At 42.7% G+C, this 22,775-nt stretch overlaps 1 protein-coding gene across 10 annotated transcripts in view; it reads right to left on the bottom strand.

The window, feature by feature from the left end:
- Window positions 1–21,015, bottom strand: part of ppfia2 (PTPRF interacting protein alpha 2) — a 154,895-nt gene extending 133,880 nt beyond the window's left edge. For 8 of the 10 annotated variants that reach the window (XM_034863517.1, XM_034863520.1, XM_034863521.1 and 5 more), the window contains exons 1-2: window positions 20,683–21,014; window positions 10,458–10,713 (exon numbers count right to left, since the gene is read on the bottom strand). In XM_034863517.1, the coding sequence (XP_034719408.1) occupies window positions 10,458–10,706 (249 nt within the window). In that variant the 5' untranslated portion in view covers window positions 10,707–10,713; window positions 20,683–21,014. Of the gene's footprint in view, window positions 1–10,457; window positions 10,714–20,682 lie in introns of all 10 variants that reach the window. The other 2 variants (XM_034863514.1, XM_034863522.1) reach the window with 2 other exon arrangements.
- Window positions 21,016–22,775: the final 1,760 nt, after the last annotated feature.

Genomic DNA, 22,775 nt, shown 5'->3' on the forward strand with positions numbered 1-22,775 from the left:
ACTTATTGAAGACTCAAGACAGCCATAACATTGTGATTTTCTACAAGTGTATGTACACTTTTGACCACAACTGTACCTCAGCCAAGAAGGTTATGTTTTTGGCTTATTTGTTTGGTTGATTGTCTGCCAGCAGGATTACGGAAAAACTGGTGTAGCATTGGTCAAGGAAGACACCATTACATTTTGGAGTGGATATAAACCGCAGGGCGGATACACAAGTATTTTTTACTTTCGATGACATTGAGAAGTAGGGTGTTTGAGCTGCATTCATGTGGTGTCGGAATATTCGGAAAAATGATCCGACTGACTGGGAAAATTCACACTGGTTTAACATTGTCGGTTAGGGCATGCCTTGGCGGAGGTCTGCGCTCTCCAAATGCACTTCTAGTTACTATATGGATAGTTAGGCGATGCCGGTTTTTTTGCAGGCACACTGATTGCCGGACATTTGAGGGATAATGCAAACTTTTTGTGAGATGTCGTAGAAACCGTATGATATGTTGATATAGTTACCTTTACACATTGCTTATTTAACTGGTATTCATATTATTCTAAGAAAACTTCTTGAGTTCCCCATTTCATTTTGATGCACTTGTACAGAAGCTTACACGGTCTGTCCCTCACAATAATAATAATGATTTATACTCTTTATTGGTCCCCAGTTTGTTAGAAGTCACTGCGCACACACACACACACACACACAGAGAGATGTCAGAGTGAGTGTGCTGCCAGCGGCCTGAGCGGATGGGGGGGGTACAGTGCCTTGCTCAAGGACCCCCGGCAGTGCTCAGGAGGTGAACAGACATCTCTTTAGCTACCACACACTGTGCTTTGGAGCATATTGGGACTTGAACCGGGGACCCTACGGTTCCAAACCCAACTCCCTAAGGACTGAGCCGCCCCCTTTTTATGTGCATTCCCAAAATCAGAAGTAGCAACATTAATGATGCTAAGTAGCCTAAGTATATGAGATGTAAATGTGCTGCTTTGAAGAACTGTGCTTACGTGTTAATGGGGTACTTAGTGTAATGATTCTAATGGTGACGTCTGCAGATGTGTAACGCTGAAGATGCGGTTACACAACATTATAGTTGGGAGCTGTGATGCAGCAAAGCAAGCAGGACATCATGGCATCGGCTCTCTCTGGAAGCCTTGAACAAGATTCTCAGCCGGCGCCAAGAGCCAGTGACATCATGCTTTATTCCTGGCTTTCAAGTGGAGCATTCAGAAGCTAAAAAGGTATCCATTAATGGGAGCCAGCTGCATGGTTGAAAAACAGCAGTCAGTACCAGAGACCTGTTCTGAGGAGCCAAGTGCAGCTGCCAAAACCCCAAAAATCTAATGACTGCTCGTCTTTTTCAACACGTCCTCAGGATATTGGGTCAGAAATTAACGTCAGTTTAATTCCTCACAAGTCGGCCTACATTTGCAGCAGTGTGTGACATGTTTGAGTTAGCGTTAAATAAACACAGCTAGCTATTTAAAGGGAAAACCAGCTGACTCAAGTCTATTAGTGGCTGCACAGAGCAACTGGTAAAACTGAAAAGGAATATTTATCAACGGTGGAGGCAAAATCAACAAATGCAGTGGTTTTTGGCAGGAGGATTACAATTTCAGGTCGGCACTGTGAGAGGAACTAAGTATTGGTCATAACCTCATTTCACTCTGCTCACTTAAGTGGCTCTCAAGGGAGCAGTTCTCAAATTCATTCGAGCAAAGCCAGCAAGCAGCAAGAGTATGTATGCGAGTGTGGGCTTGGGTGTTCATCTTCACTCACAATCCTAACTTCGCTTTCCACTTTACAGTAACCCCGATTTTAAATGATGTGTTTGTCAAGATGAATCTTGGACTAAACTAATCAATTATGTTAAAAAGATGTCACTATAACTCCCTGCAAGTGCTTCCACTGTTTAGTTCTACAACGGGTGTCAAATGTAGAGGGAGTCTCTTTTTAAAATGGATGTGGGAAACCTATATTAAAAATGAATACCTTGAAATTGCCAACTAAAAGCAGTAGCTTAGCAGTACCAAACATTTCATCCTACAACTCTGTCATGATTAAGCAATTACTTCCTGTTTGTAGAGCCATCTCTACAATGCTGCAGATTGACTGACTGGTGCCACAAGGTTGCCTTTTTTCCTAATAACTACAGCTTATATTAAAAAAAGTTTAAAAAAAAGGTATCTACCATTTGTGTCAACCTGGACCATATTTTCCTAGAATTTTGTGTCTAAGTGACTGATGGGAACAACAATCTTTGACATTGGTCCAATATTAACCAAGATCGCTGCAGTTGGCAGCGGCGAAAGAAGCTACAATGTAAGTTAAAGTGCCCATATTATGAAAAAAAAAGTTATTTTCTGTCGCATACAAACTTGTGAGATTGAGAGGGATACGGGTTGAATGTATCCGGCCTTTATTCTCTGGGTGAGCTGTTCAAAATCGGCACGGCTTTCTACGTCATCGGCCCAAACATTTGGTGTGTGCTAAACGCTTTAGCTAATACTACATCAGCAAGCGGTTTCTCCAACCTTGGTAAGTACAAGGCAAGATTAGCCGGGTGACTTCTTCTGAACGTGGGCGGACTTCCAACTTTGCGTGGGTAACCTGCAGACGAGGGACATGTAAGTAGTTCTATATAATTTCTTTTGCAGATCAGGGTGAACTCGTGTGTGTGGTAACTGTGTTTTGCCATTGAGAACGAGGTGGCTAACCGCTAGCAGCGCTAGCTTCTAGCTTCTATCATTGACTTATTTTGTTTCTGGCAACTCTGAATGACTTGTATTTTACAATGCTAAAGTTACTGTTTATTTAAATGGAGTCTGTTGGGTTTAGCGAACGCAATTTTGTAGTTGTTTTTATGTTCTAAAAAAAATAGATCTTACTGTTTAACTGAAAGGTGGACCTCCTTAGAGATCTTTTCCATGAAATTGTCAGACACGAATGTTAGGAGATGTACATCTGGTAAAGAAAACATAAAATTCCATCCCTATCGGCCTATCTAATCAGAACCCTTTCCCCTTCTTCTGTTTCCCTGTCAGACACTGGTCATCCAGCATTCAGTGCTTGGCATCTAGCAGTGATGATTCATCCGGAGGAGGGCGAGATCCGTCTCCCTAATCAGACTGAACTAAACTTTCAAGGGTATTGATCAAGTCTCTCTGTCACTTGATGCATACGGCGTGTGCCAAGGGCCCATCCCTGCTTCTGTCAATGTGAAGAAGATTAAAAGGTGGAAAAGAATTAAGGCAGGAGAGGAAAACAAGGCTTTGGGGGTAAATTGAGCAGAAAAAAGGAGAAAGGCTTCAGTTTGCAAATTAACGCTTGCAAGACAGGAAAATACTCTACCAGTGTCTATCAGAATGTGAGTCTAATAGATAAAAGACGGCTATGCCAAGGATATGAAAAAATGGACATGAAGAAAATCAACTGACACATTTTCCAATGTAATTTATTCAAACCAAAATGTGTATAGTTTAGAAAAAGAAGGATGCTATTTATGATGTATTGTTGTGTATTCTAAAGCGGATAGGCTTGTGAACTTCAGGGAAAAGGCGGGCATTACTGGGTAGCCCCTGTGTAACCCACTCTTTCTTTGTACAGTTTCTTCCTCTCTTCTTGCCACACATCAACTGCTCATCTAGCCCGCAGGCGGCGTGAACTGGGGCACAAACAATAACAGTAATCATGGAAAATCATGTGCTGCTCTGGCGGAGGAGACCAGCTGACTAGCTGACTGCTGGAGCCCACAGGGTCTCCTGTACAAGCAACACAGAGACAGGGAGGGGGTGGAGGGAAGGAAGCAGCGAGGAGTGGAAAAAAAAAGCAAAAAGGAGAAGGATTCACCTCTCATCCCCTCTTCTCGACAAGCTTAGTCCTCTTCTCTTCCACATTATGCCCTTGTTAGGGAGCTTCGCCATCCTCCCTCCTCTCTGCTATCCTCTCCTCATTCACCCCCATAGAGGAACACAGAGTGGTACATTCCATGGCAAAAAAACACTTGTTTGGATGTATTGGGAAGGATGGGAAGACATTGCCTTGCGCCTGTGGATAGACTCTGACGAATGGCCGTGTCATGTATGATTAATAAACAGTGGGGTGGAGGGGTGGTTCACTGACTTAAAGCAGGGTGCTAATGAGCAGACACCAGAGATGTACATAGTGCTTACCCTTTAAATAAATCCACTACTGCCCTAATTACTAATCTTTAAATTAAACTGTAAATGCTGTGTGAAATGAAAGCATGTTTCCAAGCTCAATCACCCTTTTATTAAAGAAGACATTGCAGGAAAGACACTGCTGTAATAATTTGTACTGAAGCCAATACGATGGTCATGAATGAGCAAACCGCAGATCAATTGGCTGCTCTGTACAGTAATCTAGTGCAGTCTTTTCTTTCATTACAACATGGTGTGTGAGTGATCAATTGGCCGGTATCTCATTACCGTCTGTCTGGACAGAGAAAGCACTCAAATCCATATTTGGGGGGAAGCTGGGTCCGGAGTGTCCAACAGACATCCACAGTGACCAACACGGACTTTGGACTGATGGGGGGGAGGGGACAGAGTACCCAAAAAGATGCTAGGATGAATAGCTGTGGATGCGGGGAAGGGCCCACAGAAAATGCCTTTTATAATGTCATGTTATTATTACTGGATTTTTTGTTAGATTTCTGAATACTAATCTGACAATAAAAATGTGTGCGTTTTAGTAAGATCAATTTCAATTTTCGTAAGATCAATGTTTTTATGATACATCGTAGTAAATCAACCCCTCCTAAAGAGAGATTACACAGAAAACGCAAATGTAAAATTGCAAAGCAGTGACTGAATCTTCAGAGGCTAGTCAAGTAAATGTCTCATGGACACATCATCTGTATTTGGAAAACAGAAATTTCACTTCACATTTAAAACCTTACAAAGCCTGGTTGAAAGGTGCTGCAGGTGAATATCCAGGACTTAGCCAAAACATTTTAACATCGACAACTTCTCTGTCCCTCCCCGCCATTCCACTAAAGCCCAAAACAGTCTCCTAAGCCCCTCCCCTTACAAGGGAGAGCTGTGCACGATAGAGCGTGTGTGAAGAGGGGCCGCTATGAAATGCGTGTCCGCCCTGGCCCTGAACAGGGAGCGTTGGAAGTAGCACTACAGGCTGTAGGTGGTGCCAGCTTCCTCGTGTCCAGAGCGATACACCATAACATAGTTGCATCCCTTAGCAACACAAGAGCATTTGCTATGCTAACAGCTAGCTATTTGGGACAAAGCTAATTCCAGGAACAAAAGCGTTCACTCTAAAAGTTACATCGCCGATGCTTGAAATATTTGGCTTTGCTACAATGTGACATCTGCAGACTTTTTTTTTCTACCAAGATCTAACATTGCTTGTGATTGGCTGTTTAGCGTTACAAGTTGTAGAGGTAGGCAGGAAAAACTTTCGAGCTACGTTACACACAGAGATGAGGATCACATAGGAGGAGCTGAATAAATAAATAAAATAAATAAAAAGATGTGTGCCGTAATGTGTAATATTGTAATTTCTTATGGTTTTATGAAATTAATATAAAAAAGTATGGTTTAAGAACGAGTCTCAAAGTCAAGGAATTGCTATGGGAAACGTTTAAACGACGCCCTGTCATACTACTGATTGATGTGTTCTGTAGATCTCAGGAGCGCCACAGTGCACTTCCTTGGGTCCTCAGCACTACAACCGCTAATTGTGAAGTCCTCCTCTCTTTAGAGACAACTGTATGACTACAACTAAAATCTGTGTTTCTGGAACACTACAGCATGGTTGCAGTGACAAGGATCAGCAGGAGTGAAAGGTGCTACAGGCAGAGAACATCAGCAGCCGCTTTCATTAGACCAGGTTGGCATCAGTAACAAAACAACATGGGAGGAATGCTCCTGTAGCCCCTCAGGGCTCTCAAAGTACAGTAACACACAGCTGAGTGCTACGGGGAAACACTGCCCGTCTGCCAGCTCTCCTGCCTGTGTCACAATACAGGGGCCATTGGGGGATGGGAGGAGGGTCACGTATGTGCGGCGCCGCAGGCTTTTGGGTTGTCAACACGCTTTAAATGTCTGTCCGGATCTCCTTCTCTGAACGGAGTTTATCAAGTACTTCTGTGAGCAGAGTCCCTACAGATTCCGAGAGAGGGCCAATGACATGCAGCAAAGGGCCGCAGGTCGGAGTCGAAGCCGGGCCCGTTGCATCGAGAAGTAAACCTCTATGTATGGGCGCCCAATCTACAAACTGAGCTATCCGTGTGCCCAAGAATATGACTATGATGACTTGCACAACGTGGTTTTGCACACTGTGAAGCTTCTTATCTGAAGAAGATGGCTGACAACAGAAGAAGATGTTTTTCCGACTTTGTTGAGAACATTTGGTGGATTTTGCTACCGCCATGTTTCTCCAGAAGCAACATCACCTAATGTTACCGCCACGTGGGGCGACCATGAGCAGAAATAAAGTATTTACCACCAAAAAAAAATCAGAATAAAGTGTTTACATGGTTATGAGGCACCAACATTTACCTATTAAATGGCTTATCAGAACCTGAAAACTTTTTTTCCATAAAATAAATATTATAATAAAATATATAAAATATTCCCTATAATACACACGTCACAAGCATTTTAGCATCAAATAGCACAGTGGTCGCCGCCGCCATTCCTCTGCTCCGCGACAAAATGGCCTGATGAAATGAAGAAAGAGAAGACAAGGGACAGTGGGTGTGGAAGGGGAAGTGCATCGGGGAAGGGACCGGGGCACTGTTGGATTGTTATGCATGTCAGGGGAATGCGGTGTTGCCTGGAAGCGTTGAGTGGGGACGGCAACCGTCACTCCGATCAGTCGATAGTGTCATGACGAGTAGCGGAGCCATGACCTCTGATGGGGAGAGGGGAAAAACAGAGGAGAAGAGGGAGACACAAGGCGAAACGCAAATATAGAAGAAAAGGCAGTGAGAGCAGAAACAGAGAGAGAGAGAGAAGGGGGGGTTGGCCAATGCCTAATCCTACCAGCGCTCTGGGCTTCAGGAACAGAGGAGTGATATCAGTAAAGACACATGCACAGCCTGTCTATCGCCTAAATGAGGCCACTTCTGTCTATAAAAAAAGAAGCTCTGCTGCTTCTCTTCTCTTTCACCACCTCCTCGTCTGCGATCACAGTGTGGAGACAGACCTGGAAGCTATCTATTGCCCTCTTTAAGAATCCCCCTAGATGATTATCTGAGCATTGTTCCACACGGCTGGTCCCCTAAAACTGCTGCAAAATATACATCTGTATTTGAAGACGCCTTGTTTCAGGTCCGGTACCATTTTTTGCTTCCCAATTCCGATTCTGATGCCTGAACTTGTATATCGGCTGATACAGAGTACTGATCTGATACCAGTGTGTCATATATTTTATTGTGTTTTACCATCTGTATACTTCTATCCCTGTATGGATCGGATATGATTTTGTTGTTCGGTCTGGGTTGGGTTAAACTCTTTGTGAAACATGAACACACACAACACAAACAATGAGCGCCACGGAACTTTCTTTTATTATTCAGTTTGATTATTCAGTCATTATAACGGAATAAGCCGTTATAATGGGAAAAGAACATAAATAAACTACTTCAACGTAGATTTCTTTAAGGTCTTTATCATGTGGTATCGGATCAGTACATAAACTTCAGTACTTCCCGATACCTGCGTATAGGTAGTATCGGAGAAGGTACAGATACTGGAATCCGAACGTTCCTAGTTTCAGACGAAGGAAAATAATTACAGCCTAATCGTGAGCGAAGGCATTAAAAACACCCCAGCACAAAGGTGACGGCCACATCTGTGCAATAAGCTCATTCCCATTTTCCAAACAATCCAGAAGCTGCAAGCACAACTCTTATCTGCTGCATATTAAAAAGAGGCACAACAGGGCCACTTTTCACTACGCTAAATACCTCTGTATAATTACCAAGGTATAACAAACCTCTTCATAAACCATTAAGAGGAATGTTGACATCATACAGGCCAATAAGATGCCATCGGGTAATTAATAGACTTGTTTGTGCCAGGATGTCGCTAGGAGGATCCCAATCGCTAGAGTGACATCTAATTTAAGCCAGATGTCAGAAAAAGCACCAGAACACTATGTCAGCTCTGTCATTATACAATGACAACCAATACATCATCACCACTGTCAGCACGGAGCATTTACTGGCCGTGGATATTAATGGAATCGTCTGATAATGAGAATGTTAGTTCACCCTGGCAGCCCTGCATGCTTTCTCTGGAAATGAAGTGGAGGGAATGTTTGTTGACAGGAGAGGACGATGGATTCAAATGTGTATATTCCAACGAGAACGAGAAAATTGGCGTTTGTTGTTTGCTCTGTTCCTTGTTGTGTAACACCTATAGACAGCATTTTGTAATGCTGAGGTTTTCCCTTTTTTGTCTTGTTCTCTCAACTGTATATTATGTCCACTGTGTAACGTCTGAGGAGGATAAAAAAGCCCCGAGGATAGTATGAGCTGAAAACCACAAAATCCCAAGATCAAACCAACAGTCTGAGACGATCCAAGACGAAAACCGGGCAAAGGCAGTCTCTGGTAAGGCATATATAACATCTCAACACACAGACACCCAGAGGTGTAAGTGGGTTAATTCAAATTATTCTGAAAGTCACAGGGCAAGAAGAAAAAAAACATATATTGAAATGCTTTTCTGACAGATTTTTTTCAAAAATAGAAAGCCTCATTTTAACACTTCAAACCCCTTTTAAGCAGTAATGTGAGATCACACCAAAGCTTATACAGACACAGTGTCTGCCTCGCCTGTGTCTCTGAAACCATGCGGATTACTGTGCTATCCAAGTCCTGCTCTAACCACCAGCAAACCTCCAGAGTCTTCTGGCTACAGAGTGGGAGAGCGTGTGACTAGAATTACACACTTTTAGAAAGTGCTAATCTCCGCTTACTGTAGGACTTATTACAAAATACTTTTTCTCAAAAGTTGGTACATAAATTAACAAACTACCACCATTGACAAAATGCCAAACTCAGTGTTTCAGTTATTATGCCCGGGATTAATATCCCGGGCCCGAATTATGCCCGGGATATTAAATACCAACAACTTCTCAGGTTTTGTTTGGTGATGTTTGAAATGTGACATTTGAGTTAAACACAGCACTGCAGTAGGACTACAAGTGCTGTACATAAGAAAAAACAATAGCTCACCAAACACCAACATATCATTTCGTACATGCCGTATCCAAGGGCTTTAATATGCCGTCAATATGCAATGGAAGTCCAACAGGTAATAAGGGGTGGTGAAATGAATTATTGCAGCGATGTGGACCTACGCGACTCTCGATTCTTGATGCAGTGAAAGACCATAATCGATTATTGCCTACTGATGTGGATGTTGAATTTGTTGATTAAACCATGTATAGCAATATATAATAATATTGAGGAGATGAGTGATGCATCGTGATATTGAATAAATAGTATCGCAATCCAATCCTGAGAACAGTGAAGATTCACACCCCTACTATTAGTTGGTCCCCAGTTTCCAAATGTTTTTATTGAGGCAAAGGATACCACATTTTTTTCTCTCAGGTGTAAATGTAAATGTGCTGTATTTATATAGCGCTTTTCTAGTCTTGACGACTACTCAAGGCGCTTTTACATCATACAGGATACATTCACCATTCACACACATTCATACACTGTGGCCGAGGCTGCCGTACAAGGTACACACACATACATTCACACTCCGATGCGCAGCCCCGGGGGCAACTCGGGGTTCAGTGTCTTGCCCAAGGACACTTTGACATGGGACTGCAGAGCAAGGGATCAAACCACCACCCTTCCAATTGGCAGGCAACCGCTCTACCACTGAGCCACAGCCGCTGTCACAGGTCCCCTGGGACAGCTAGGCTCTCTGTACCAGAGTCCGAACTACTGGAGAAGCAGCAGTCAGTTTGTAGGCGCCACATATCTGAAACAAACTCCCAGAAAACTGCAGGTCTGCTGCAGCTCTGTTCTTTTAAAATCAAGGCTGACGACTTTAAGTTCATTTCTTACAACGCAATGTAACTTTTATTCTAGTATTCCATACCTGGCCTTTACCATATCGGCGGTTTTTTTCTTTTATTCATTTTAACTGATGTTTTTAACTGCTCATTAATGTAAAAAGGACCTTGAATTGCCTTGTTGCTAAAATGTCCTGTACAAATTAGGCCACGTACGATACTGCTACAAAATATTTCTGGCAAATCCGATCAACGCAGAAAAAAAATAAGTCAAAGCTTGGCATCTCAGTGGCGTAAAATTACGGCGCAAACCAATTATTTACAACATCAGGATTGAGATACCAGCCACAGACACTATAAACACTATAAAAGTCAGTTAACACAAAAATTACACTAAGTAAAAAAAAAATTCAAAAGCTACATTGCTGTGGCTTACCTGTGGCAGGGCGGAGGTGAGCTGGCGCTGCAGAGAGTCCCGGTCGTAGATGACGTCCTGAAGGTGCTGCTGGGCCAGGCCGAGGCTCTCCTGGGTCTCCCTCAGCGTGTCCAGCAGCCGGTCCCTCTCGTCCAGCATGTTGACCATCAGCTGCTCAAAGTGGGAGTCCGGGTCCGAGGAACTGCTCTGAGAGCCACGCTGGCTCAGCGCCGTATCCTCGCTGATGGTGGGCATCACCTCGCACATCATCTTGGCGCTGGGAGGAGGGAGACCAGAGAGGAACCAGCGTTAACAGGACAGGAGTACAGCTCTGCAGTGTAACCACTGAAATGGTACTGATGAATGTGAAGTATGTTGAGTTAGAATCATTTTTGATGGTTTATCACCAAATACAGAACACTTTCATTCATACTGCATACAAATCAATTGCTAGACCATTGACCTCTATGGATTATCCTCTGTCTCGGGTAGACTTTTATGTATTCGGGTATATCTTCAATAAAATTCATGCTACATATATCAAGCATTGTAACTTGCGAGATGCTTGTATCTGTAATGCAACTTCATGGTACACTTACTTTTACTTTTCTGTTGACCCCCTTAGCCTCCTTTTGTGAGCCTGCAGGGTTTATTAGGTTTAAATTTTCTTTAGAAGCATATTCCCCTTAGGGTTCCAGGGTGCTGCACATGTCCCACCATACATTGATGAATGGAGAGCTCACAATTCCATTGCAAGGTCAATAAAGCTGGTCAAATGAACAAACCTCTAGGCTAAATGTTACTAAGGGGAGTTCAGAGTTCCTTCAGAGTTCACGGTTTTATCATCACTGACAAAACCTGTGATCACGTTAGGATTAGGCTAAAGATTAAGATTTTTACATTTATAGCAAAACAGATGATAATAGCAAAAACGTCTACTACCTGTGGGAACATCCACCCTTATGGTTTGTATGGCTAGTGAGTATGTGACTAGGCTTGACACAGTCGGAGCTTAACTCAGCCTCACTCCGGCGTTTCAAAGCTGCAGAGAAGTCTTGGGAAGCCGAGCGTTCTGCCCTAGATCTCACGCTTGTGCTGTTTAATGAGCCATCCCAGATCGAATTGCATAATACATGATAACTATGCTATAGTGGATATGTGAAACCATATTCCAGCTTCCCTGAGGGACTTCAGTAAGCCCCCAGAGTCATCCTAACCAATGGGATAGTGTGTGGGCTATAACCTGGTCTGCATCGTCATGAGTAATGTTATGAAGCAAGCTAAGTAAAAAATAATTACCATGGGTAATAAAGACGTAATGAGGCGAGGTAAAACATGAGAAATACACTTAGCATAGTCCATTAAAAAGAAGTAATTTTGGAAAACATGAATCTTTGCTTTCTCCCCATGATTTAATATCAGTTTAATCCATTTGTTGAGTGATACCCAGACAATTTAAGCCCATCTTAGCGAAGAGGCTCAAAGCTCGGGAAATTAGTAAGCCTCAAACAGAAAAAAAGACACCTTTTAACAGCGCTAAAATCGTTTAGTTTACCTCCTTACTTAGTTACCTCCGTCTTTCTAACAAGCAAGACAGTTACTAATACATCTAAGAATCTGTTTTCCTTTTTGCTAAATTTTGCTAAGTTACCATCCTAGCAGGAGAACTTCTGACATAGCATACAGGACGTAGCTGTTTGATACATGACTGACGAGCTAACTGTTCATTAAACCAGTGTCTCAGTTTATTTTTAAATAAATATGTAAAATACAAGATACTAGAGACCATCTTTCAAAGGGATTACACCAGCCAAACACCAAATTGGGCCAGGGGGGTGTGTGTGTGTGTGTTATACTGTAAAATAGTGCCTACTTTTCATATATTAGATTCTGTTTTGTGATATTCAAAACCATCAAAAATGATGGCTAACAGTTCAAATGTTTATAACCAACAAGCAAATTGCACAAATTTGTTGCAAAATTAAATCTGCCACGTGGGCTTTAAGCTTTGTTACATGTGTGTGTTGGTCCCTACTTCCAGCGTCCTTGATTGGACCACTGTAACTCAGCCTTCATTTTGATCTCAAGTACACACCTGTAAACTTTCTTGACTGCAATTTGTGATGCTATCGGAGTGACAAATTCTGTTCGCACAAATAGACAGACATATGAACACAAAGCTCTTAAAAACTGCTCTGTGGTAGATCCAGCTACAGTCGGGGTTTCCAGGACCACATTTTACCATGACGACACACAGATGTAGACAAACAAGGTGAAAACAATGTTGCTTTTGGTGGCTGGTAAATGTTAGTTTTAAAAGTTAATCAAAAGGCAAAAAGCTGGTCTAAACATTTTCCCTAGCAAGCTGAGGTAGGCTAACCCATTTTTTGCTCAAATGGTGTTTTTTGCCAAAAACGTGGCCTTCCAGGCAGCTAAACCAAGCCTTAACCCTAAACATTACCATTGCTGCGCTGCCTGAAAGGAGATGTTGGGGGCCAAAAACACCAAACCCCAAAACACCCTCATCTTTCTACAGTGTGCGGAGATGAAATTGATGCAAATATTCTTATCCAACTTCCAGTAAATCACATAAGCATACATGTAGTCAAGACATATCACAAAAATAACAGTCACTAATTCCACTAATTCTCTAGAGCAAACAAATGACAAAAAAACATGATTTATGCTGTCACTCCCCAATGTAAGTTGAGTGCAGATTTGAGTCGCACACGCTCATATTTAAACGGTTTACATCATAACACATCATACTAAAATTTGTGAAATCCATGAAATAAAGCTTCATCATTACAAACAACAACAGAAGATGGGAATCATTTCAAAAACATTTTAGCTATCTATGATTTTTTCATTGCTAACGTTAGCTCAAAACGCCATTCAAGTGACAGCCTTTGTTGTGTTGATTGCTAGCTTGTAGCTAAGCTAGCAGTCATTTCAAAAACGTTTTAGCAATCTATTGTTTGGTTGCTAACGTTAGCTCAAAACACCATTCAACTGACAACCTTTGTTGTGTGTGATTGCTTAACTTTTAGCCAGCAGTAAACAAACTTTTACTGTTTTGACATTACAGAAGTCTCTTGTTAGCATCTTGTATGCTACTTATCGCAAAGTGACGCATGCGCGACTCAAATCTGCACTAGACTTACATTGGGGAGTGACAGATGCTATGAGCTAACACCAAAACAGAGCCAAACATATTTGGACCGTTTCCTTTTTTAGTTTTTCACAAAAAAATATTTAACTGTTTCATTTAGATGCCCAAAAGCCTAACAATACCATTAATACTTACAGGTTAGTCACTTCCATTTAACCTAGACCATAGTCAGTGTGTTGACCTGGCCAGGTTTACTCACTGAGCTTTCAATACCCCACTGCCAAGACTTGGTCCCCTTTTGGTGTTGTATAATGACAGGTCTGCGTCACAGCATGTTCTGGCAGTAAGATGGGGTCTCCCGAATCTTCTCCAGGCACCCAGCCAGACTCTCACCAGTTCACCATTCAGCCACCATCCGCTGCCGTTTAGACCTGAGAGACTGATCTTGTGTGCTGCTTGGCTGGACACTCCGCACATGCCAGCCTTTCTGCTTGGAGAGCAGGGGTGCCGGCAGCCAGACTGGAACATTGGTGGTGCATTTTAAGTAGAAGGTAGTGATAATCCTGACTCTGGCTCAATACGTGTTAGATGGCCGTGGGGAGGAAGGTGGGGTTTGCGTAAAAATCCATAAAAATACAGTAGCTCACAGAGGATATCAAACAGACTTTCTGCAAAAAGTATTGATGGTGATTGTAAATGATTGTGTTACTTCTGACAATTGGGTAAAATAAAAATCCACCCTCAGGTTATCTTCTAGACATGTGAAAAATATATGTATACTTACATACATACATACATACATACATATCCCTCTTCCAATCATGCTAACTCGTATATATGCAAAAATGTATTGACACGGTCAGAAAATTCAATCTCTGCCTGTGCTGCAAAGTGCAAAATGGCAGCTATGAAATGCAAAATGGTAGCTACTGTTTCCGTATTCTGAGGGGTCAACTCCAAAACCTGACCTTTACTCGTGATCTCTCACGTCCTTCAACTTCCTCTCAACAATGCACCAACAAATGGGCCCTGAAATCACAGGCACATTTTTTATTTCTCCTTTAAGCTGTGCGGAAAGCAAAGTGTATATTAAGGGTCTTTTTCTGCTTCATGGCAGATACAATCCGCCTTTTGTCCTGTTGCTTATGCTTTGATCTCACCGTGTTAAATCACCTCTACTGACTGTGAAAAATCCATAGACACAGAGGGAAAGTATACTGACTGATTTTGTCTGCATCCTTAAGACGTATCAAGGACTCTTCCTGAGAAACCAAAGCAAACCATATCACTCAATTAAACATGTATCCGCGTAACTGTGTCATTCAAAATGCACCAAGCCTGTTTCTTTAGTTTAAATGGAGATTAAGAAACACGACAGAGAGATCTTGTGTGCAGAGCCTCAAAGCTAAATGTAGTAAATAAACCTGCTGCTTTTCCTAAAATTTCCTTCCTTTTGTGGGGAAACGTTGCTCCTCTGCTGCTCAATACATGCCAAATACTGGCAAGAGGAGTGCATCTTTGAGCAGCAAGTCATTAGTTTCTCTCTAGTGAATCAGGCAGGCAGTAGTGACAACAGGTAAGAGCTGGGGCGTTTGTCTTTGATAGAGTAACACCAATCACCCACAGTGGGCCACGTGAAGAATGTGTGGTCAGAGAACTCTATTTGCGAGCAGGGATGCAGATGTTGTCAAGATTGCGCTTGCTAGCAGTGACATTACTACTTTCTCACAATTGAACAGCCAATTTGATCCTCATAACCATAGCTATTTGGTCTACAGATATTCACAGAGCCTGTTCTATGCACATTTCCTCTGCAATGCAACATCAGGGCGTATTGTGACAATATACACCAGGACATTTGTCCACAAATTCCACTAGCGTGTCAGACATTGGCTTAGCATAAATGCATGTCTAATAATGTATATCAATGATTCTGTCAGAATGATACTCTCGGAGAGAAATTTATATTTGTAGCAATTGACTAAGTATGTTATATACAAGTTGAAGCTTGAGAGACTGGATTCAGTGCGGCTGGTTAAAGAAGTTAAATCTGAGTCTGAAATGATGCAGGAATCACTGGAGGGAGAAAGAGCAACAGACTCAAAACACATTCTCATATATGCAAGAAGAAATGCACAAAGAAAGGCAGGGATCATTGGACTTCTCTCTCCATGCCATATGCCAATCACTGAATTATTCAGGGGGGTAGGAGTGAGGGTTTCTTTCCAATCAGTGCAACAAATCCAGAGCTCTTTTTTTCCCCCCACCAAGCGGTCTCTTTCAAACTCAGACACCTGGCTTCAGGCTGAAGTCTCGCTGGCAGCAGGAAATTGCTGAGCAAACTCACAACCTACAGAGAGGCCGACGCAATGCTTGACATCAGATCCAAAAGTGATGAGATCAAAGCAAAACCTTACCTGCTAGTTCTATTGGGATATTTTCCAGGACTGTTGGCCTGTGAGACCCACTCCAAATGCCACAGTGATTAACTGCGGCAGCCCAGTATCGCTAGGCATTACATCTATAATGGGCAACGTGGCAACTCACAATTTATGTCCAATGCCAGGGCTCTGTGCCAACACGTGAAATAGTGTGACCTATATGTAGCAAGGCGGAATAATAGGGTATGTGTGTTTGTGGACGGGTGTGTAGCATAACTAACTTTCGTGCAAGACGCCAGAGCTCATGACTCGAGTAATAATTGCATTTTTAATAACCATCATTACCACCATCATTTTTTTCCTGGATAAGAATGGGTCTTGGTTGGGGGGGGCGGGGGGCACAACTACGCAGAGCAGCAAGCATGATCGGTAGGAGTACGGTAAAGGTGCATTTTGGTAAATTGCTCTTTAAAAACATTTAGAGAGAATTTGAATTACTATTTTTATTCTCAATTCTTGTCATTTTGGTGCTGGTGATTTTCCTTTAGGCCAAAACCGCCAAAAACTTCCCCTATGCAGGAAAAACCCTGGAAGTACACCCCCACCCGTTCCCTGCACGCATTCTCAGCTGGTCTTCTGACCACCCCCACCTTACGCCTTACACCATGGGTGCCAGGGCTTTAAGCTGCACTGCTCCCAGGCTCTTAAAGTCCCTTCCTGCCCCCACACATTTGACAGTCTGACAGCATAACAACAATCAAATCCCACCTCAAAACTCAAAATACCCACCCTCTCTGTCCAATTCCCTTTAGCTCCCCAATTTAGATGGCTGCGGCTGTCCACCCACCAAGTTGGCCAGGTTCTGCTTGAGGTTTTTTGTCTGTCAAAGGAAGTTTTTCCTCACCGCTGTCACACCAAATGTATGCTTTTTCGGGTAAAGGCCCTGACAAACCAACCAGACAGCTGACCGTTGATAGAAAAGGCAGTCGGACTGACTGCCTCCCCAAGTTGGCCAAAAAAATTGCCTCGGAACACACCGAAGCGATGCCGACGGCAGCTAATTGGCCGAACGCGTCACATGGGTTTGTCTGGTAATTCAGAGCCAGACTGTCATGGCGGCATGTTCAGAATGTTCTTACTTTAATAAAATTGTTGAAAAACATTTTAAGCAAGACATAGACTCTAGTCACGCTTATCCCGCTCGTCATTTCGGGGCACTCCACCAATCAGATTGGTCATTTGAGTCCAACTGTCCATAGTCCAACACTATAAATAAAATGTAATACATTTTTTTCAATAAGTATGAACCTGAAAATTAGCATAATATACAACCTTTAAAAACAGCAAAGTGGACATCCAGGTTAAAAAATTAACAACAGGCCTCTGGCTTAAGAGTTCCTCTGAGTTTATCTGAAGCAGGCAGTGAGCTATCTATTTGTGACCGATGTAAATTGTGTCACCGAATGTAAAACCACTCCATTTTGGGAAGAGCAAATCAGCAAGCTGCGGCTAATTTCCTGAATGTCTTCAGTTAATCTCATTAATGGCAACAATTGTGTGAGTAGATAAGGAGCAGCACACAAAAACAGCAGTATGTTCTTGAGCAATATATGGCTATGTGAGGCAGATTCAGCACTACTCACCACCTGGGAAACATAAAAAGCCATGTGGAGGAGCAAGCGTGTGTAGAACAAGCGAACTCAACACTCTGTGGCTTTGGAGATAAGCTGTACTAACTGTTGAACTGACATTGGAGGCGCTAAAAGAAAAACACCATTATTTAAAAATGTGTTTAAAGCTTTGTTATCATCAGGCATTGAATTCATAACTCTTCAACACATTAAGCAAGGAAATTTGTCATTTAGAAAGGATTTAAAAAAACAAATTAGACCCAAATAGCCCATTAAGTAACCAATCTTTTATGAAATACGAGGTCAACTTTTGTAACACCCTATTAGGTTCAGTTCCTCACAACACGACCAAATTGTTTTGATGATAATGCACTTCACTTACATCAGTACCAGAAGCACAAGGCTGATTACACATGTCATTTTGTGGTGGTCAGGGGAGCGGACTACTGGGAAACTCCACTCCTAAATAATGTCTGTGTGTTTGATTTCTTGGCATGCCACTGAGTGCAAAGTACATCTACAGACTGCATTGATGAGCACAAAGGGTAACGGCGTATCTGTTGCATGCCGCTCTTCCCCACTTTGGCATCGATATCAGGCCGGCAGGTGGGAAAAATGTGACACAGCATTTTTGTGAATGGAACGGACCAGATTGCATAGTACACTCATAGTGCGGAGAAATCCCATTCATATGGCTCCATGCAGCAGAGAGTCTTCAGACAACCAAGAGACGGCCTGCCAAGAAATCAACAATTCAACTCCATTCAATTTAATCACAGCCACAGGAACATACAATAGCACTCATGTGGGACTCCACTGAGTAGATGGAGCAAACTATTAACTCCCCTCCAACACCGCGAGCCTGCACCCAGCTGAACTGTGACCTGCAGTGCTGTGACATTCCGGGCTGATGCAACAGTCATGCATGATGAGAAGTTATATTGATTTGTTTAGGTGCAAACCTCAGTCATTGCAATACAGTACAAGGCATTTCACCGCCCTGCAGTGCATTTTAACCTCAAATTTACAAAGAGATTGCCCCGAGTCAAATACTTGCATCTCCAAAGCGTCAACTTTATTAAAAGCCGTGCTTTAAAGCTGCACTCATCAATGTGTTTAATGGTCACAGATGTAAAAAGATCTCCAGCAATCTGTGAACGCTGCTTTTGGTGCGTTGACGCTTGATATGTGTTACATTTAGCAGGTGACGATAAGCACACATGTAAAACAAAAACCTATCACTCATGGAAGCTACAGGAACAAAAAAAACTTCTAATTTCCAAAAAAGGGTGGTTATTATTTCACTGGCCATGCTTTTTGTCAGTGCAGGGGAAGCGATATTTTTTTTCAAGTTATATTTGTATATTTCACATCGGTCTAAGAACACACCTCATGTGCAGTAACGCCAACAACACTTGCTTTGTTTCCTTGAATATCGGTTACTATAAGGCCAACTCACCAACGGCATCATGAGATTTTAGGCAGAACATTAACAGTGATTCATTCGGAAACAAGTGCATAAAGACTAGCTTGTGCAAATAAATTCTACCACAAAATATTGTTTTCATGTATTGTGCTGTGACTGACTTCCTCGGGTGAACACTGACACAATGAGCAGTAAAAAGTGAATGAGACGGGAGATGGGATGGAGAGGATGGCGCGGGTGTCGAGTTACACCTAGCCAGCTGCCATTAGGGAGGCGGGAAAGGGAGACGAGGCTGTGCGTCAAGTGTCTGTATGTTTGTGTGTGTCCATCTGTGTGAGTGCGCTTTACCTCTACCTGTGTGAGCATCTGTGAGAGAGAGGGGTGGGTGGGTGTGGGCTCTGTGTGTGTCTTGTGATGTGCGTTTCATTGGATGTGTGTTCAACTGAAAATAAGTCTGCATGCACATGAAAAGACAGCGCTTAACATTGCCCACAATCCCCTGCAGCAAGGTCACGCAACCCATCAATCAATAGAAATTGAATAAGATCACAGATCAAGGTGAACAATAAAAAGCAATAGAGCTCATGTTGGAACGCATTGGAGCCGTGCCGCCTGCCACCACCGCCAACATTTCAACTGCATCTTACCTCCCTCATCACGGAGGGTTTGGTTATAGTCAAACTTGGCCCATAGAAGGTGCCCTTAAACCATCACTGTACAGACATAAAAGCTTCCGCCACAGGTAGCCCCCCCTCTGCATGACACCTCAAGGTGGGGAAAGCATCGTCTGCACTCCAGACATATGGGGCAGTGGAGTGTATTTGCTTGGTTGAGGTGCATTACTGGAAAGTCCCACTCGTTAATGCGAAACCCTCGAATTAAGCATCCCGGTTCTATATAATGCATCTGTGTCTCACTTTGTGCCATGACTTCAGTGAGATGTAAACCACGCAAATGCAAATATTGACACGTTTCGGTTGCAAATGTTAAGACTAAAATTTGTGAGATGAGGATCAGTTATGCCTGTGGCCAGCAGCACCTGCATGCATGTACCTCCTCATTCATTTATTCATTCATTAATCTATAGCATGGGAAGTGTGTGTGTGTGTGTGTTAGATGTGAATGGGTGACAGAGAGGAGACTGTTAATGCTCTCTCCCTGCTTGCATCTTTATAATCATATTGTTTATAGGAGGGGCAGCTGCCCCCCCTGTGACAGCTCCTCTCTTTCCTGGTATTACCACACACGCTGACGCGGCCTGACTGCGGCGCTGATCGTGTCTTTACACCACTGTAACATCTCCTCCTCATTCTTTGAAATGATAATTGGGGAGACTCCTTGGCTATTGTCTCAAGTGCATTACATCATGCCAACCACTCAGTCTGCATCCCGCCCCCCCCCCCCCCTTTAACTCTCTCCTCTTCTGTATCTTCACTTTGACAGCCGGCCGGATTTCTTTCCCCCGCAGAGCCCCACAATGTCAACCACACACACAAACACACACACACGAAATGAATAGGTCATATATACACCATGTATCCATCTCCACCAGGAGCCCCCTGCACCTCCAGTATCACCCGTCACACCAGAGCGGAGGATGTAAAGAGGGCACCGCACAAAATATCACCTTGAGCCTGCAGGAGCAGGGCAATGTAGGTCACAGCAAACACCGGCGGCAACAGCTATGCATACTCACTATTTCCTCCTCTACTTTACAGTGGGGACTCTGGGCAGCCGATCAACGACAACTGCAGTCTCTGCCAGCTATACCATCCAGCGGACTGTCCTAGCAGGCTCCTTCAGTGCCAGCAGGCAGCGACGCCGAGGATCGGATCGTCAAGGTGCGGCTGGTCCCCGCCGCTGGCATGGTCACAAAGCGAAAGAGCAGGAAGAATCGCCAAATTAGCCGCGTTGGGTAATGACATTTGATTTCCGGGGCTACACGCGCAAACACACACACACACACACACACATGCGCGCGCGCACGCACACCGGTTAAGAAATTACGGCATGTTACAAATTCTGCTGTGATAAGCGGAGCTGGAAAAGACCATTGTAGGAGCTGGCGGAGGGGGGGCTTGTGGAGTCTTAAAGTTACAGCTGTGCAATTCTCCCCCCCCCCCCCTCTGAACCCTAAGCTATAATAACAATAATAATAATAATAATGCTAATAATAAGTGTAGTTATACGAGGATATTCACAGTATTTATTTAACATTGATCTTGTTACTAAGAATAAAATATAGAAGAAGTGGCCAACCTCATAGTGCCAATATTTGCTAGAAAATAAAAAATTAAAATGTCTCCTCATCCCGACGGCATTTGTAGAACATGTTTAAATATTTCCTGCTCACGGACAATTCGTCAAGCTTTTCCATCCATTAGTATTTGTTTTTGTTTCCCCCCCCCCCCTCCAAATAGTCGGTAAAGCCACTTCACCTTCTCCTGACACACAGATGGTCTCTACCGGGGTCCGAGTGTTGGATTTGGGGGTTTTCTGAGTCGCAGGCGGTTGCATTTAGTCCCATATTTCCTCAGACCTTTTGGCTGTCCCTGCTTACTTCTGATTTAAAAAATAAAAATAAAAATAAAAAAATAAAAAATAATAGTCCTAGTCTTAAACGTTTCCACATTAAGATCCTCAAACACAATCTCATTTGCTCACTGACTCAAATTTAGTTCAAGAGATTGTGACAGAAACTTGCAGATCTTTCCTAATATAATAAATACATTGTGTGGCCAAACTAAGGACCACTGTCCTCAGACTTGTGTGTGGGCCTACTCTACTGTTGATATTTTAAAAAGTAGTCCATTTCCTGTTACAATATGACATTGTCTTCATGGGCAATTGAGACGTTTTCCCAAATCACTGCAGCCAGGTTCCAAAATCTTGTGGAAACCCTGAAGAGTGCAGGCTGTAATAGCCGTTGACTAATGTGCATGATATAAAGTGAATTTAACTGTGGTAGCATTCTTCTTCATGGAAGCCACCTTATTAAGGGCTTCCTGTGCATATAGGAGCATGTCCAGAGAGGCATTCGCCCAGTAGAGCAAATCTCAAAGAGGGAATAAAATGGTAATATATTCAAACTCCTATTTTCATAAATAAATATTGCTCACAAAAAAGGGCTGTGAAAGCAACAACGAGCTGTCACCTTGCAGTGGACATCTAGCAGGTGTACAGCATCTTTCCCTTGAAGATCACAATATTTCCTAATCAAGAAAAAAAATGCTATCTCTGTTTTATTTTTCAAATATTGTTTGGTGTGAGAAATGCTGAGGAGTTCAAATCAATAACAGTTAAAATCTTATTATCCATCTTATTTTTGTATACACGAACATTTAGACGGCAGTTCTGACTCATTCCATTATTATCTGCTTTCTAAACAGACTGTTAAAACACTGATGTGTCCATATGTAATCTGGTCCTCCCTAGAGGTCTGTTAGGGTTTCTTGTGATTTAAATAAAAATACAAGTCAGTTTGTAAGCTTAGATTTTTTTTTTTTTACATTAAATTAAGTTAACTTACTCTAATGGTCACTTTGGGCAAAATTACAAAGCATGAATGTGAGTCTGTCCGATTAAGCCATCGACCCACAGTGAAATATTACCTTATGACTCTGCAAGAGTGCAATCATTGAAATAATAACACCCTTTCCTGCTCATCAAATATTAAAGAACTTGAGTAAGTTGTGTCTGAGTGGCACTGAGTCTGCACTGTAAAACCTAACAGCCCATCTTAATAAAAGAAGTAATTTAACATAACTTAAACCTCTCAAGAAGTTGGAG

The sequence above is a fragment of the Etheostoma cragini genome, chromosome 23, assembly GCF_013103735.1.
Source record: "Etheostoma cragini isolate CJK2018 chromosome 23, CSU_Ecrag_1.0, whole genome shotgun sequence".
NCBI lineage: Eukaryota > Metazoa > Chordata > Actinopteri > Perciformes > Percidae > Etheostoma > Etheostoma cragini.